This window comes from Procambarus clarkii, chromosome 25 (assembly GCF_040958095.1).
Source record: "Procambarus clarkii isolate CNS0578487 chromosome 25, FALCON_Pclarkii_2.0, whole genome shotgun sequence".
Lineage (NCBI taxonomy): Eukaryota > Metazoa > Arthropoda > Malacostraca > Decapoda > Cambaridae > Procambarus > Procambarus clarkii.
This window is the reverse complement of record NC_091174.1, coordinates 10613865-10629421: the sequence shown is the minus strand read 5'-3', so window position 1 is coordinate 10629421 and position 15557 is coordinate 10613865. Positions and strand designations below refer to the sequence as shown.

Genomic DNA, 15557 nt, shown 5'->3' with positions numbered 1-15557 from the left:
GGGCAAAATTTAAAAATTTAAATGTCTAAAGACCTTCCGCAAAATAACAGAAAGCAAAACTACTGTAGAATTGTGACTTGTTGCATTAAACGGGCGATAACGTGAAAGGCCGGATCTAGAGCTCAATACTACAAGCACATTTGGACGGGCAGGAAAGGGCGCTGCTTGGCAACACAGCATGACGGCACGTCAGCATGCCAACATGTACTACAGTGGGAAGCTGCCTCCAGCCTCCGGGGCCACTGCTTGCTAACACAAGTGGAGGGGAACACAATACGCCGCCTTCCAATTACCTCACTTCAACCCTACTATTATCTGCCATCACACCCTTCCTTGTAATCAATTAAGTACAGACAAATATCTACACAAAGTTATTGATAATCCAGGCAATCACGTACCACACACGTATATACCTGTAGTTTACCTGTTCCCGCCCTCAAGAGTTCAAGTCCTGAAAGGGAGCCAGATTTATCTAGTGACGTATAGAAAGCCCATCACTTGCAGTGGCGCGTCGGCCTACATATCCATCACAACTTGGTTGATCCAGCACTTCGTGCAGCAACTTGTCCTGCATCGAAAATAAACCTCTAGAAAGCCTCTAGAAAACTTCCACTCATGTCCCGCCAATATTTCGTTTATATGGTGGATTAGGCTGAAGGGGTGAGGAGACGCGGACCTCTGATGTGCAGTGTTTTCTGAGTGTGTCTCTAGCACCTCTACTCTTCACTGCCTCTATTCTGCATTTCCTTCCACATCTTTCTCTGCATTATTTTTTTCTACGGTGCACATTTGTGGCCCCTACCTTCCAGTATCTTCACTGTAAATATTGTGTGATACGCCTCACGTCTCCTTCCCAGAGAGTACATTCCCAGTGCCTTGAGACGGTCCCAGTAATCAAGTGTTTTACGGTGTGTGTGTGTGTGTGTGTGTGTGTGTGTGTGTGTGTGTGTGTGTGTGTGTGTGTGTGTGTGTGTGTGTGTGTGTGTGTGTGTGTGTGTGTGTGTGTGTGTGTGTGTGTGTGTGTGTGTGTGTGTGTGTGTGTGTGTGTGTGTGTGTGTGTGTGTGTGTGTGTGTGTGTGTGTGTGTGTGTGTGTGTGTGTGTGTGTGTGTGTGTGTGTGTGTGTGTGTGTGTGTGTGTGTGTGTGTGTGTGTGTGTGTGTGTGTGTGTGTGTGTGTGTGTGTGTGTGTGTGTGTGTGTGTGTGTGTGTGTGTGTGTGTGTGTGTGTGTGTGTGTGTGTGTGTGTGTGTGTGTGTGTGTGTGTGTGTGTGTGTGTGTGTGTGTGTGTGTGTGTGTGTGTGTGTGTGTGTGTGTGTGTGTGTGTGTGTGAAGTGACTTTTCACTTGACTTATTCCTCCTATTTCAGAAATTTCTCCCAACTTGAAAAGTTATAGCGATTGTTAATGTTGATTTAGATTCAGGTACTCGGAACAAAAGGTTCCAAGCAGCACGGGCCATGGAAGAGGACGGAATGCCCAAGTGTTTAGACCAGTAGAAGCACTGTGGTGGCATCTCTTGACGAATATTACCGTAATTTATCCTATCATTTTCCTGTCTGATATAACCTTTGCTTGGTAATTGGTGACTAAACCTAAGGTCATCTATGCATCACTATTTCTAAATCCTTTACATGCTGTTTTCGGTCAATGAGAACTGAATGTGTTTTGTATCATATTCAGTTTATGTTGTTATTTTTCCGTATCTACGACTAATCATAAAATAAAATAAAAATCTGTTGCCTAGGGAAAGACTTAACTGTAGTTTTTTGGAGGGGCTCAACTAAGGGAATTATCATGCTGATTTAGGTATTATGTCGCGGTTTACACCAAGTTGTGACCTATATTTTTGTTTGTCTGATGAGGAAGAGACAGAGTGGTGGTGTAGGACTGTGCCTTGCGTAGAGAGGGCGGGTGCCGCGTCACCTGCCCTGGTGCAGGGAGGGCGGGTGCCGCGTCACCTGCCCTGGCGCAGGGAGGGCGGGCGCCGCATCACCTGCCCTGGCGCAGGGAGGGCGGGCGTCGCATCGCCTGCCCTGGCGCAGGGAGGGCGGGCGCCCCTTTAATATGAGCACTGCAACCATGGGGGAAGGTGTAGACGGTAGCCGCCGCATCGATGTCAAACCACTAGGCCAGCCACTCGTGGCAGCCATCACCCGCTCAACAAAATCCAACCCATCTCCCCTATTACCAACCATGGACCCAGAATCTCCTACCGCTGCCACGCCCCCTACAACACCACACACCACTACAACCACCAACTACTGTCACCGATAATAACTAGTTTCTCTGCTGTGCTTGCGCGCTTCCTTGCTTGCTTGCTTGCTTGCTTGCTTGCTTGCTTGCTTGCTCGCTCTCTCTCTTGCTCTCTCTCTTGCTCTCTCTCTTGCTCTCTCTCTCTCTCTCTCTCTCTCTCTCTCTCTCTCTCCTGCTTGTATGCACAAACACACACACACCAGGTAACATACCAGTTGACTGCAGGCAGGTAGGCTCTTCATAAGACCTGGTCCTAACATTTATGACAATATCAACAACTCATTTTGCAATTCATACCACTACTTCCAACGACCAATATATCATATTAAGTAACCATAGTATAGTGTATTAGCAAATCACACATTAGTGTATCTTTATATGGGGGCAGCGAGGGTATAGCCGAATAGTCGAGGGTATATAGTGCTGGATTAAGACGGGGGTTTCAGGGGGCTCCACCCCCCAGGGGACCGGGACAGTAAAATAGCTGTAATTTGCATATCACAGTTTTCAGTTTAAAGTATAAACATATCTACCCATCACAGACAATTTATGCTCGGCACTTTCTTATCGCATTGAACCGTATAAAATGTTCATTCATTATCTGCCTTCCTGGTCGACTTTCCAACAATGAATAACGAAGACATTTCAACAACCAAGTTTCAGAAGATTTATTCGGGTGACATCGAGCCTGAATGTGTGTGTCAGAAATTCTTCACTTCAGGAACTGTCTTGGACAATATGACAAACTCGGGCACAAGTATGACACACTGCGAGCTTCTGATATCTGCGCCCTGGTGGTAATAGTAGTAGTAGTAGGCATCCACCAGTCTCAGGAGACTATGGAGTTGCGCTCTGGTTGTCGGTCTGGAGTGGCCTCACCAGGGTAGGTTGATTCGGGGAAGAAGCTGTTACCCAGGCAGCAGGTCCTTCCGCGTCATTATTCCCCAATGCTGAAGTAGCACTAGGGATTTACTAGTGCTTAACGACAACTAATGCGACTTAAGAGGAGTTTCTCCAAGACGAAACGTCTAAAGGAGAAACTCCTTTAGACCGACGGTAGATACCACAACGGTATATAACACAGGTAGATAGGTAAAACAGACCGACGATAGCACAAGAATTACAAAGCAGACTTCCCTCTCGTGGCAGTTGAAAACGCTCTCCAATACCTTACAATTTACTGATGAGGAGAGATTTGTATTCAAGAAATTACGCAAAGCAAGTATCTAAATTTAAATTATTGTTAGCCTAGTAAAATTACATTTAAAATTTTCTTTCCGTTTTCCTTTTCAAAAAAATATTACTGAGGGGTCTCCTGGTTGATACCTGGTTGGTCTCAGTGTACCAGTAGCCTCAAGATGTTGCAATGCCCCCCACCCCTCCTCCACCCCACCCCCAAGTAAGGAGCAACCAGGCATGCTTTTAAATAATGTCTTGTGCAACCTCACTTCAAGGTAACCCCTTCCACGGTCGCACACTTCACATTCAACACTTTTATCACACACTAGAATGTGAAGGGACGACGACGTTTCGGTCCGTCCTGGACCATACTCAAGTCGATTGTGAATGCACATACACAATCGACTTGAGAATGGTCCAGGACTGACCGAAACGTCGTCGTCCCTTCACCTTCTAGTATGTGGTCTGGTCATCATACTTTAGCCACGGTATTGTGACTCATCGCCTGCACTTTTATCCCGCCTTGCTCTCTGGGGTATGGGGTCCAAAACTGCATTTATTAAATAATATAACGAACATTTTCTTAAACGTGCAATTAAGTTATTATTTTTGTTTATTCTGCAAACTCTTTTAAGGCCATTGGCCCCTTTTTCCATATAGCGTCCATAGTTTAGTTAGTTTAGCTCATTTATTATGCACCCCATACCCAACTTGTGGGCGGTAGTGGAAAGGGTTACAGAGGCACATAATGTTTGGCTCAGGGACTCAACCCCACAATTCATTTAGCTAAGCAAGTTACACTCTTGATGAGCTAGTTACAAAATTCAATACAAGTCGTCACATCAACCTTATTAATGGCTTCTTACACTGAGTATGAAACAAAAATGTTAGCGACATAACCCACCAGCTGGGTATTTCCCCTCTACGTGTGGTGCCCTCTGGTGTCATGCCCGGTACACTCTCGCAACTTAGGTCGCCCTATATATTGCAAAATGGCCCGAGTTTACACAAGAGCGGCCCCAGTTTACACAACAGCGGCCCCAGTTTACACAAGAGCGGCCCCAGTTTACACTAAAGCGGCCCCAGTTTACACAAGAGCGGCCCCAGTTTACACTAAAGCGGCCCCAGTTTACACAACAGCGGCCCCAGTTTACACAAGAGCGGCCCCAGTTTACACTAAAGCGGCCCCAGTTTACACAACAGCGGCCCCAGTTTACACAACAGCGGCCCCAGTTTACACAAGAGCGGCCCCAGTTTACACAAGAGCGGCCCCAGTTTACACTAAAGCGGCCCCAGTTTACACAAGAGCGGCCCCAGTTTACACTAAAGCGGCCCCAGTTTACACAACAGCGGCCCCAGTTTACACTAAAGCGGCCCCAGTTTACACAAGAGCGGCCCCAGTTTACACTAAAGCGGCCCCAGTTTACACAACAGCGGCCCCAGTTTACACTAAAGCGGCCCCAGTTTGTGAGCCAATGCTCTACATCATTTACTCGCCACAATTTGATATATATTTAAAACGTACAACTAAGTATATGGCACCAGTTTACTTCCTGTTTAAATCATTATATCGAGAAGATCTTCAATGACTACAGGTGAAATAGGACGTGTATACTTTAGTCAATACAAGGTACAAGATCACATCAATTAAGCTTCTGGAATACCTCAACATATATTATACTAAGAGAAAGGTTTATTCTTCAGGACACAATTGTAGGAGCAAAAGGATAAAATCACTAAGTTCTTTCCCTTCCTTCAATCTCCTTTGACACTCCCTCCCTCATGCTCTCCCTCCCTTGCTATTGCCGATCTCCAGATTTGCTCTAAGCCCGCAGCCCGGTGGATGGCCAGGCTTTTCCTGGCACTAACTTGATCAACATGGCTGTTTGGCCTGAGGGCCCGCAGGCTCACACATTGCTTTACACATACCAGACGCTGCCTCCCGTGCATTTACCAATGGACGAGTTCCAGAAGCCTTCAACTGCTGCAGACTTACCAGGCTTTCCCACTGGACGAGTTCCAGAAGCCTTCAACTGCTGCAGACTTACCAGGCTTTCCCACTGGACGAGTTCCAGAAGCCTTCAACTGCTGCAGACTTACCGAGCTTTCTCTTTGTGTTCGCCTGGTTTTCGAGGCTGTCTTTGTAGCTCTCAGGATCTACTCGGAGACCCATTACAGCCAGATCGATCTGGTAACCTCAGGGTAAACCCGTCAAGTTCCTTGTTGTAAACTTCAGCTGTTCTTCCACCGACATTCCTTATATTTGCTAGCAGGGGATTGAAGATGATCACTGTGTGATCTACTCGGGCCTATAGAACCATGAATTCCCATCGGAACTATCGTTATACATTCTCCTGCGATATGTTTCCCCCTCTCTGGCGACTGACAGCTGAGTGGACAGCGCTTTGGATTCGTAGTCCTGAGGTTCCGGGTTCGATCCCCGGTGGAGGCAGAGACAAATGGGTAAAAAGTTTCTTTCACCCTGATGCCCCTCTTACCTAGCAGTAAATAGGGCCCAGATTCACGAAGCAGTTATGCATGCATTTACGAACCTGTACTTCTTTTCTCCATTTTGGGCGGCTTTGTTTACAATTATTAAACAGTTAATGAGCTCCGAAGCACCAAGGGGCTGTTTATAACAATAACAACAGCTGATTGGGAAGTTTTCGTGCTTGTAAACTGTTTAATAAATGTAACCAAAGCCGTCCAAGATTGAGGAAAGATGTACACGTTGATAAGTAATTGCGTAACGGCTTCGTTAATCTGGCTCTAGGTACCTGGGAGTTAGACAGCTGCTTCGGGCTGCTTCCTGGGGGTGTGTAACAAAAAGGAAGCCTGGTCGAGGACCGGGCCTCGGAGACGCTAAGCCCCGAAATCATCTCAAGATAACCACTAGTCTTCCTCTACCTGAGACGCCAGCCTCAAAGATCACTGGCACAGTAGTAACTCTCCAGCAAGAGGAGAGCCTATACAACGGGCTCACCATAGCCCGTGCTACTTGGAACTTTTTGTTCCAAGTAGCCCCCAGACACTGCTAGTGTTGCTCATAATATAGCTCCCAGACACTGTTAGTCTTCCTCATAAAATATCCCCAGCTAAGAGGACATTTTACGCAAGTAAATATTATTTGATATTTTACAACAAGAAATATGACTAAACCGTGATTCTGGACAAGAAAATAAACGTATGTTTGTCTAGGGGGTGAGAAATACCTTAGATCTATACATTTTGTGACTATTTACATCCCCAAATAACTTTCAAAACCGATCCCTTATACGAATTGACTAAGGAAATATGATTTTGCAGAAATGTACAGGTATTATAAATGCCACCTGTCTTCATACTTGAGTAAAATACAATCTGAAATACATGTATATCATGTATTACAATCATGTAATACAATCATGTAATACAAAATGTTGCCAATTGCACGAGCATCAACACGCTATCAGAGAAGTTGCACAATTGCACATGATGTGAAGAGTTCAAGTATGCGGATGTTATGGTACAACCCGTTCTCTCACTTTCGTATAGTCAATATTGACTTATTAAATACGTGCATATGTGACATACTAAACATACTAGTTTACCTTGAAAAGCTTCATAGAAAACACCGACCTTACCTAACCTTCTTAGTATGTTAAGATAAGCATCTTATTGCTTCGTAATTACAATTATTACTTAACCTATTATAGGTATAGGTATGTACCTTATTAAATACGTGCACATATGCACGTATTTAATAAGTCAATAATGACTAAGAAAGTGCGAGAACGGGTTGTATGGTAGGTGGCCAGCCATAGAACACCATAGCCGTCTTAATTTCACACTTAGGGGATATTCATGCCCGTGCAAATTGATTGGTTGAAGATCAAACCGCCAATCAAGATTGATTGATGACGATTTAGCCACTCAAGAGGTGGCACGGGCATGAATAGCCATCAATCAATCAATCAATCAATTAGTTTGAGAGTTTATAACGTGTGTGTGAGCAGTTACAGCCCCGCTCCTGTGCCAGGTAAGTCCACTACGGGCTCACCATAGCCCGTGCTACTTGGAACTTTTTGTTCCCAGTAGCTGAATCTATAACAACAACGAAGGAGGTGGGAGAGTACTCACCCAGACTTAGAGGTGGGAATGTTTGGGTCACTGTGCTTCCTGTTCTCTCTCGTCCGTTTCTGGAATATATGACAAAACCATTACAAATAATAAGTGATAACAATAACTAGAATTACAATGAATTATTCATACATTATATAATATATAATATATATATATATATATATATATATTACACACACATATTCCAGTTGTTTAATCAACTGGATTAATCAATAATCCAGGTCACATGTAGATATGATAGAGCCCAGTAGGCTCAGGAATCTGTACATCAGTTGATTGACGGTTGAGAGGCGGGACCAAAGAGCCAGAGCTCAACCCCCGCAAGCACAACTAGGCGAGTACACACCTAGTGTACTGGTCGGGCCTGGTCAAGCCTAATAGCCTGGTCGAGGACCGGGCCGCGGGGACACTAAAGCCCCGAAATCATCTCAAGATAACCACACACAAACCCACCAATAACCTCACCGTTCTGGACGAGGAAAATACCTTCCAGTATTTACCATGAATATACTATGTACACACACAAATCACGATTGCGTGATGCTCAGTCGATTAAGGCAGCGTCTGGGATGCTCTCGGACGCAGGTTCGAATCCTCGTCACTTCCCTTGTGGTTTGGTTCATATAATATGCATCTCTGTTCCGAGAGGTACAGATAGAATTCTTCCAGGAGACCTCAGTAGTCCTGGAAGACAAACTAAACCACACAGGAGAGACGTGTATGTACGTTGGTTGTGATAAAGTAAGTTAGAACTATACACTGCAGGGGCCAGATTCACGAAGCCGTTACGCAAGTACTTACGAACTTGCACATCTTTCTTCAATCTTTGACGGCTTTGGTTATATTTATTATACGGTTTACAAGCATAAACACTTCCCAATCAACTGTTGTTATTGTTATAAACAGCCTCCTGATGCTTCGGAGCTCATTAACTGTGTAATAATTGTAATCAAAGCCGCCAAAGATTGAGAAAAGATGTACAGGTTCGTAAGTGCTTGCATAACTCCTTCGTGAATCTGGCCCCAAGTGCTTAACTGATTCTACTGTGATGGCAATAGTGTTCCAGTCTCAGAGAGCAGCAGTGACATCCCTTGTACTGAAGGTACCCATAATCCTCCCTATCATTCTTCTGGACGCTGTGACGGTTACTTTATTGTGCTCTCTAAATGTCACTTCCTCTGACATCATAACTCTTAGGTCTCTGAAGGTGTAACTACGCTCGAAGAATGAATATTCCTCGTGTACTGCCGGAGTAACCGTTACCTTGAGGTTACCTTGAGGTGCTCCCGGGGCTTAGAGTCCCCGCGAGTCGACCAGGCCACCGTGGACACATTCAAGAGAAAACTAGATAGTTTCCTCCAAGTAGTGCCGGACCAACCGGGCTGTGGTGGGTATGTGGGCCTGCGGGCCGCTCCAAGCAACAGCCTGGTGGACCAAACTCTCACAAGTCAAGCCTGGCCTCGGGCCGGGCTTGGGGAGTAGAAGAACTCCCAGAACCCCATCAACCAGGTATTCTGTATGAATTTTAGGGTATTTTTTTTCTATGCCGAATTGGAATTTGTCACCAGTAAACATCTCGTTATATTGAGACTGGAAATAGCGAGTTTACTACGGGCTCACCATAGCCCGTGCTATTTGGAACTTTTTGTTCCAGGCAGCAAATCTTAAACAACAACAACAGCCTTAATTTAAGTACTTTTCATACTTATCATGATATCCTCGTCAAACATACAATGAAAAAGAGGGTTGACTGGTCATGACCTCTATGGATATGATGACCTCCGGTACAAGGATAGTACCTGTGCTAGAGGTCATTTTTAGAACGGCATTTCGTTTTTTTTTTTACCAAATTCCCTTCAGAGCCTTGTATGCCGGCAGAGAAAATGACGCTTCACATACTTTGTTTGTGTAAACATTACTGATCTAACTCTTGTATGCCTTTATATTCAACCAAAAATAGTTAGCTGTCACCTAGGACTACATTACAAGTCCTTGTTCCCACTAGGGGATACGAAATTGACATATAATACAGTACATTTATAGGCAATAAATTTTAAACAACTGGAATATGTTAAACTACCACATAACACGTACCATATGCAGACGATGAGTCACAATAACGTGGCTAAAGTATGTTGACTAGACCACACACTAGAAGGTGAAGGGACGACGACGTTTCGGTCTGTCCTGGACCATTCTTGGAATCGACTTGAGAATGGTCCAGGACGGACCGAAACGTCGTCGTCCCTTCACCTTCTAGTGTGTGGTCTCGTCAACACGCACCATTTGTTTATAACAAAATACAAACGCTGCTTAAAGTGAAATACTTAATATTTAACCAATATATAAAATACATGATTCCAAGGCATGATTGGTGCATACAACACCCCCCCAACAATAGGGGGAGGGGGGGGGGAGTTAACTACCCCCCTTGACAATGGGTAGTAGTGGGCGTAGTAACTACCCCCCCCCCCACCAAACACAATCCAACAATGGAACAAACCAAACTGAGGACTCACCCGACCATGCTGCTTCTCCTTAAGGCTCTCTGATCTGTTCACCGGGGTGCCAGACTTTTTCTTCTGCTGCTGAAGACTGTGCTTGGTCGGGGGACTGTAGGTAAACAAAAGACTCACGTTACTTCCATTATACACCATATTCCTGTCGTCAACGCGATACATAAAATGTGCAGAAAGACAATACTAACATTAACAAAGCTCGCTTTGAGGCCTTAACATTACTAAGGTAACATTACTAAGCATTACTGTCACTATTATGCACTGTTAGTAAGGAAATCACCGGAGTAGGACGGTGGGATTGAACTAGCTAAAGATGATATAACTTGGGGGTCCACTCCTGGTGGATCCGGCCAGATCCCAGGTTATATAAACTTTAGCATGTCCTGGTCTATGGGTTAAGACGTGTGTCTCGTTATCAGGACGCTGGTTCGATTCCCGGACCTGCTCCAATGGTTTTCTCACAGATATATCACGTCACGTTGTCTGTGAGATCCCTGTGTATATGCACTACCAATATTACCACTACTATGCACTCGTTACAACCTAACTACAATGCTGTAAGTATTGCTAAAACAATTCTACGAAATATGCATTATTTATCAAACTGATGGTACATTAAAGAGAGAACTGTACTCCATACGCTTGCTGTACTGCATAGCTTCAGTCTTGCTGTATCACTAATGCCACAGCAGTTACAGCCTGGGGTCTACTGGGAAACTATAGTCTTATAGATACTCTTAATTTGTTGCCTTGTACCTGTGGATCATACAGGTAGTGAAGGCCGCGACCAGGGGTGACAAGGAGACGAGAGCAACAGGGCACCACAATCCCCAACTCAACTCCAGAGGGGAGTGCCAAGACCATATGTATTCAACTAGTTGTGTTTGCGGGGGTTGAGCTTTGCTCTTTCGGCCCGCCTCTCAACTGTCAATCAACTGTTTACTAACTATCCCCCCCCCCACACCACAAACACACACCCCAGGAAGCAGCCCGTGACAGCTGACTAACTCCCAGGGACCTATTTACTGCTAGGTAACTAGGGCATCCAGGGTTAAAGAAACTTTGCCCATTTGTTTCTGCCTGGTGCGGGAATTGAACCCGCGCCACAGAATTACGAGACCTGCGCGCTATCCACCAGGCTACCAGCCCCCCCCCCCCTATGTGTGCGTGCGTGTGTGTGTAATATTAAGAATTGTGTAACCCCACCTTCTACCCCCTCCCCAACCCCCAATTACCTGCATCCTAACCTCATTCCTCAATATAAACAAACCCCACACAATTGGTTACGGGCTCACCATAGCCCGTGCTACATGAACATTTCGTTCTGAGAAGCTAAATCTAACTCTACTACTACAACAACAACAACAACAACAACAACAACAACAGCCTGCACAATTACAATCACCCCCCCCCCCCGGGGCTCGCCAAGAAGCTGTCTTCACACACTGAGACAAGTTGCTTCCATTTTGCCCCCCCCCCCAATGTCCCTCCTCCGTCCCTCTGACGTCCCTCCGTCCTCTGACGTCCCTCCGTCCTCTGACGTCCCTCCGTCCCTCTGACGTCCCTCCGTCCCTCCGCCCTCTGACACAACCTGTCCCACCTATTAAACTCGTCTGCAGGAACCTCATTTCAGTGATTCACACGACGGAGTAAAAAAAAAAAAAAAAAGAGTCCTGAAAGACATACACGTGACCCCTACCGACACTATACACAATATAGTAGTAGTAGAAACAGTTGATTGACAGTTGAGAGGCGGGCCGAAAGATCAACCCCCGCAAGCACAACTACGTGAATACCTTATACAACAAGAGCAAGAACATTGCCATCTTGCTCATGAACTCTCTCCACATCAAACAATAACCCTCGATTAATTTTGTAAATTTATTATGCACCCCATACCTATTTAGTGGGCGGTAGTGGAAAAGGTTACAGAGGAACATATTGGGCTCAGGAACTGAACCACAAAATTAATTTACTTACGAATGTTACAATCTAGAGGAGCTAGTTACACAGTTTACACACAGCTCGGTGTACACAGCTAGTTACACACAAGGGCGCCGGTGGCTGAGTGGACAGCACGCTCAACACGTAATCCTGTGGACCAGGGTTCGATTCCCGGCGCCGGCGTGAAACAAAATGGACTGTTTCTTTCACTCTGATGCCCCTGTTACCTAACAGTAAATAGGTACCTGGGAGTTAGACAGCTGTTACGGGCTGCTTCCTGGGTGTGCGTGTAAAAAGTTAGTTATTAGTTAGTAACAGTTGATTGACAGTTGAGAGGCGGGCCGAAAGAACAGAGCTCAACCGCCGCAAGCACAAGTAGGTGAATACATCCAATCCTTAACTGTAGCCTCTGTTCACCCAGCAGTGAATGGGTACCTGGTTGTTAAACGATTAATGATTTTGCGGGCCGTATTCCAGGGAAAATTAGGATTAAGGACTTTCCCGAAACGCTGTGTGTGCTAGTGGCTGTACAAGACTGTAAGAACTCTTGTATATATATATATAAATAAATAAATAAATAAATAAATAAATAAATAAAAACATTAAATGTATATACCTGTCACCCATAGTCTTTTACAACACAAGTGGTTCAAGAACTGGACCCCAAGAGACTCTAAGCACAATTAGTGACTGTGGTGAGTCAGTTACATTATTTTTTTTTTTACCAAACCACACACTGAAAGGTGAAGGGACGACGACGTTTCGGTCCGTCCTGGACCATTCTCAAGTCGATTGTGAACATATGAGGAGCCGAGCGGACAGCACGCTGAACTGTCATCCTGTGGTCCCGGGTTCGATCCCGGACGCCGGCGAGAAACAATGGCCAGAGTTTCTTTCACCCTATGCCCCTGTTACCTAGCAGTAAAATAGGTACCTGGGTGTTAGTCAGCTGTCACGGGCTGCTTCCTGGGGGTGGAGGCCTGGTCGAGGACCGGGCCGCGGGGACACTAAAGCCTCAAAATCACCTCAAGATAACCTCAAGATATATGAGTCAGTTCAACCCGTTCTCGCAATTTCGTATAGTCAATATTGACTTATTAAATACGTGCATATGTGACATACTAAACATACTAGTTTACCTTGAAAAGCTTCATAGAAAACACCAACCTTCAAGCAAACAAGGTCGGTGTTTTCTATGAAGCTTTTCAAGATAAACTAGTATGTTTAGTATGTCACATATGCACATATTTAATAAGTCAATATTGACTGTAAGAAAGTGCGAGAACGGGTTGGTCAGTTACATATGGTTGACGTCACTACCGCAGCAGCCCCACACTCCTCCAATGAGCGGTGGAGGAAAGTTAACAATCCTGTACAACACTCAACCTACAATAAGTAAACTCTGGATATTTGTCTAAGATTTCTAGTGGCACATCATTATGAATAAAATACTTGAACGTTGAACAAATCCACAAGGGCCGTGACGAGGATTTGTTCATTTGATGCATCACGTTAGTGTGATCTCTGTGTGTGTACTTGAACGTTGCTTGAGCATTTGTAACAGAATTCTCTCTTAATTCTGAAATGTGTTCATCTTGAAGATGAATGTTTGTGATGCTTTCAAAAGCCCCACTTGGAGGCCTTCACGCAAAATCTCAATATATGGGCAAGACAGCATCTCTTTCAATACGTCTAACAATACATAAAACAAGTCTCTTCAAATATCACATTATTTGTTGACCAGACCACACACTAGAAATTGAAGGGACGACGACGTTTCGGTCCGTCCTGGACCATTCTCAAGTCGATTGCGAGACTTGAGAATGGTCCAGGACGGACCGAAACGTCGTCGTCCCTTCAATTTCTAGTGTGTGGTCTGGTCAACATACTTCAGCCACGTTATTGTGACTCATCGCCTGCATCACATTATTTCTACATGCCACCATCTCCTCAGAGAGCGCCTGACTAACACCACCGACATACTCAACACATACAACGAAGAGAAGGATCAAGATGACTGATTGATTGATTGTTGAAGATTAAGCCACCCAAAAGGTGGCACGGGCATGAATAGCCCGTAAGTGGTGGCCCTTTTGAGCCATTACCAGTATCAAGAGCTGATACTGGAGATCTGTGGAGGTGCAACTGCACCCTGCGTGACGGGAGATGTCTCCCGTGAAGGATCAGGACATAACTGAAGCACTACATATCAAATACACTCATTCAAATCGACAACCAGCTTACACTTAAATCCGGCCGTTTTCCCGTTTTCTACAAGACCAAGACAGAACTGCCAGCGACCACCACCTTTTCTCCCTCAGTCGACCAATAGGAATGAAGAGTAAGATTGCCTAGTACTGTCAAGTATTCATCACCTCTCCTCATCATGCACGGTACTATCAAACCTGCTAATTTGTATTCAATTCCCCTCTACCTCTGATGATGTTGACAGGTTCGGTTAAACGAGTCCATTGCTGTTATGTTTCAGGCCACATAAAATTCAACAGATGAACTTTGGAGAGTTCATTTTCTCAACTACACAAAGTAAATTAGAATCTAAGAAATGTGGAAGATTATTGGTAGAATCATTGATCTAACCACGTCATATTCAATAAAACACACACACACACACGTGCGTGCGTGTGTGTGTTTCTTGGCTCCTTGAAGCTGCCTTCCGTTAAGAGGTTCATCAATAACTTTCTTACAAAAGAACCCTACTGGAACTGCTTATCAAGGGCCGTGCACGACTGGTCCTGGTGCTCTCATTGTGCCACCACTCTCACCAGTCTCCTCCCAGTATCACCACCTCCACACACCAACCATCTCATCAACCTCCACACACCAACCATCTCTTCAACCTCCATCCATCAACCATGTCATCAACCATGTCATCAACCTCTATCCACCAACCATGTCATCAACCTCCCTACATGCGCCATCATTACCATGATGCCTCCTGTAGTGACACCAGCCCCCATACGCTTACACCATACTGACACCATCCTCATTATACTGCACAATAGTGACACGATCCACAGTATGCTGCATCATCCACACACCATCAACACAGCCCAAGGCAGCATAGTGACACGAGCATCTACAGTACGAGTCAATATGGAGGACTGACTGCCGCAGCGGCCCCAAGGTTTAACAGCTACAACGGTGATACCTCGTCCTCTTCAAGTAATAACTTGACCCTCCAACACTGGGAAGCACGTGGTGTGTGGGTAGTGCAGCGTGCGGGTAGTGCCCACGGTGACACTCAGGGATCAGGTGCAGTGTACAAGGAGTTACAGTTCCGGGTGAGATAGAGGCACTGTTCACCTCCAAGACGGTCCACCAGCAGGTGAAATATGCTCTAGATATGATATTTTTATTTAACAGATTAATTTAATTATGAAACATTTGACGAAAAGCAGCTGGGAGCACCAGGAAGTGTCCAACTGGGGTGAGTGGAAGAGATGAAGGGATGGTGGTGATGTGGAAGAGATGAGAGGGTTGTGGTGGTGATGTGGAAGAGATGAGAGGGTTGTGGTGATGTGG

The 15557-nt window shown here is 45.2% G+C and overlaps 1 protein-coding gene across 16 annotated transcripts in view; it reads right to left on the bottom strand.

Moving 5' to 3' along the window:
- RhoGEF2 (Rho guanine nucleotide exchange factor 2) overlaps window positions 1-15557 on the bottom strand; it is a 490304-nt gene that overhangs the window by 136651 nt on the left and 338096 nt on the right. For all 16 annotated transcript variants that reach the window (XM_069331287.1, XM_045739737.2, XM_069331284.1 and 13 more), the window contains 2 exons: window positions 10071-10164; window positions 7549-7607 (listed from right to left, as the gene is read on the bottom strand). In XM_069331287.1, the coding sequence (XP_069187388.1) occupies window positions 7549-7607; window positions 10071-10164 (153 nt within the window). The remainder of the gene's footprint in view (window positions 1-7548; window positions 7608-10070; window positions 10165-15557) is intronic.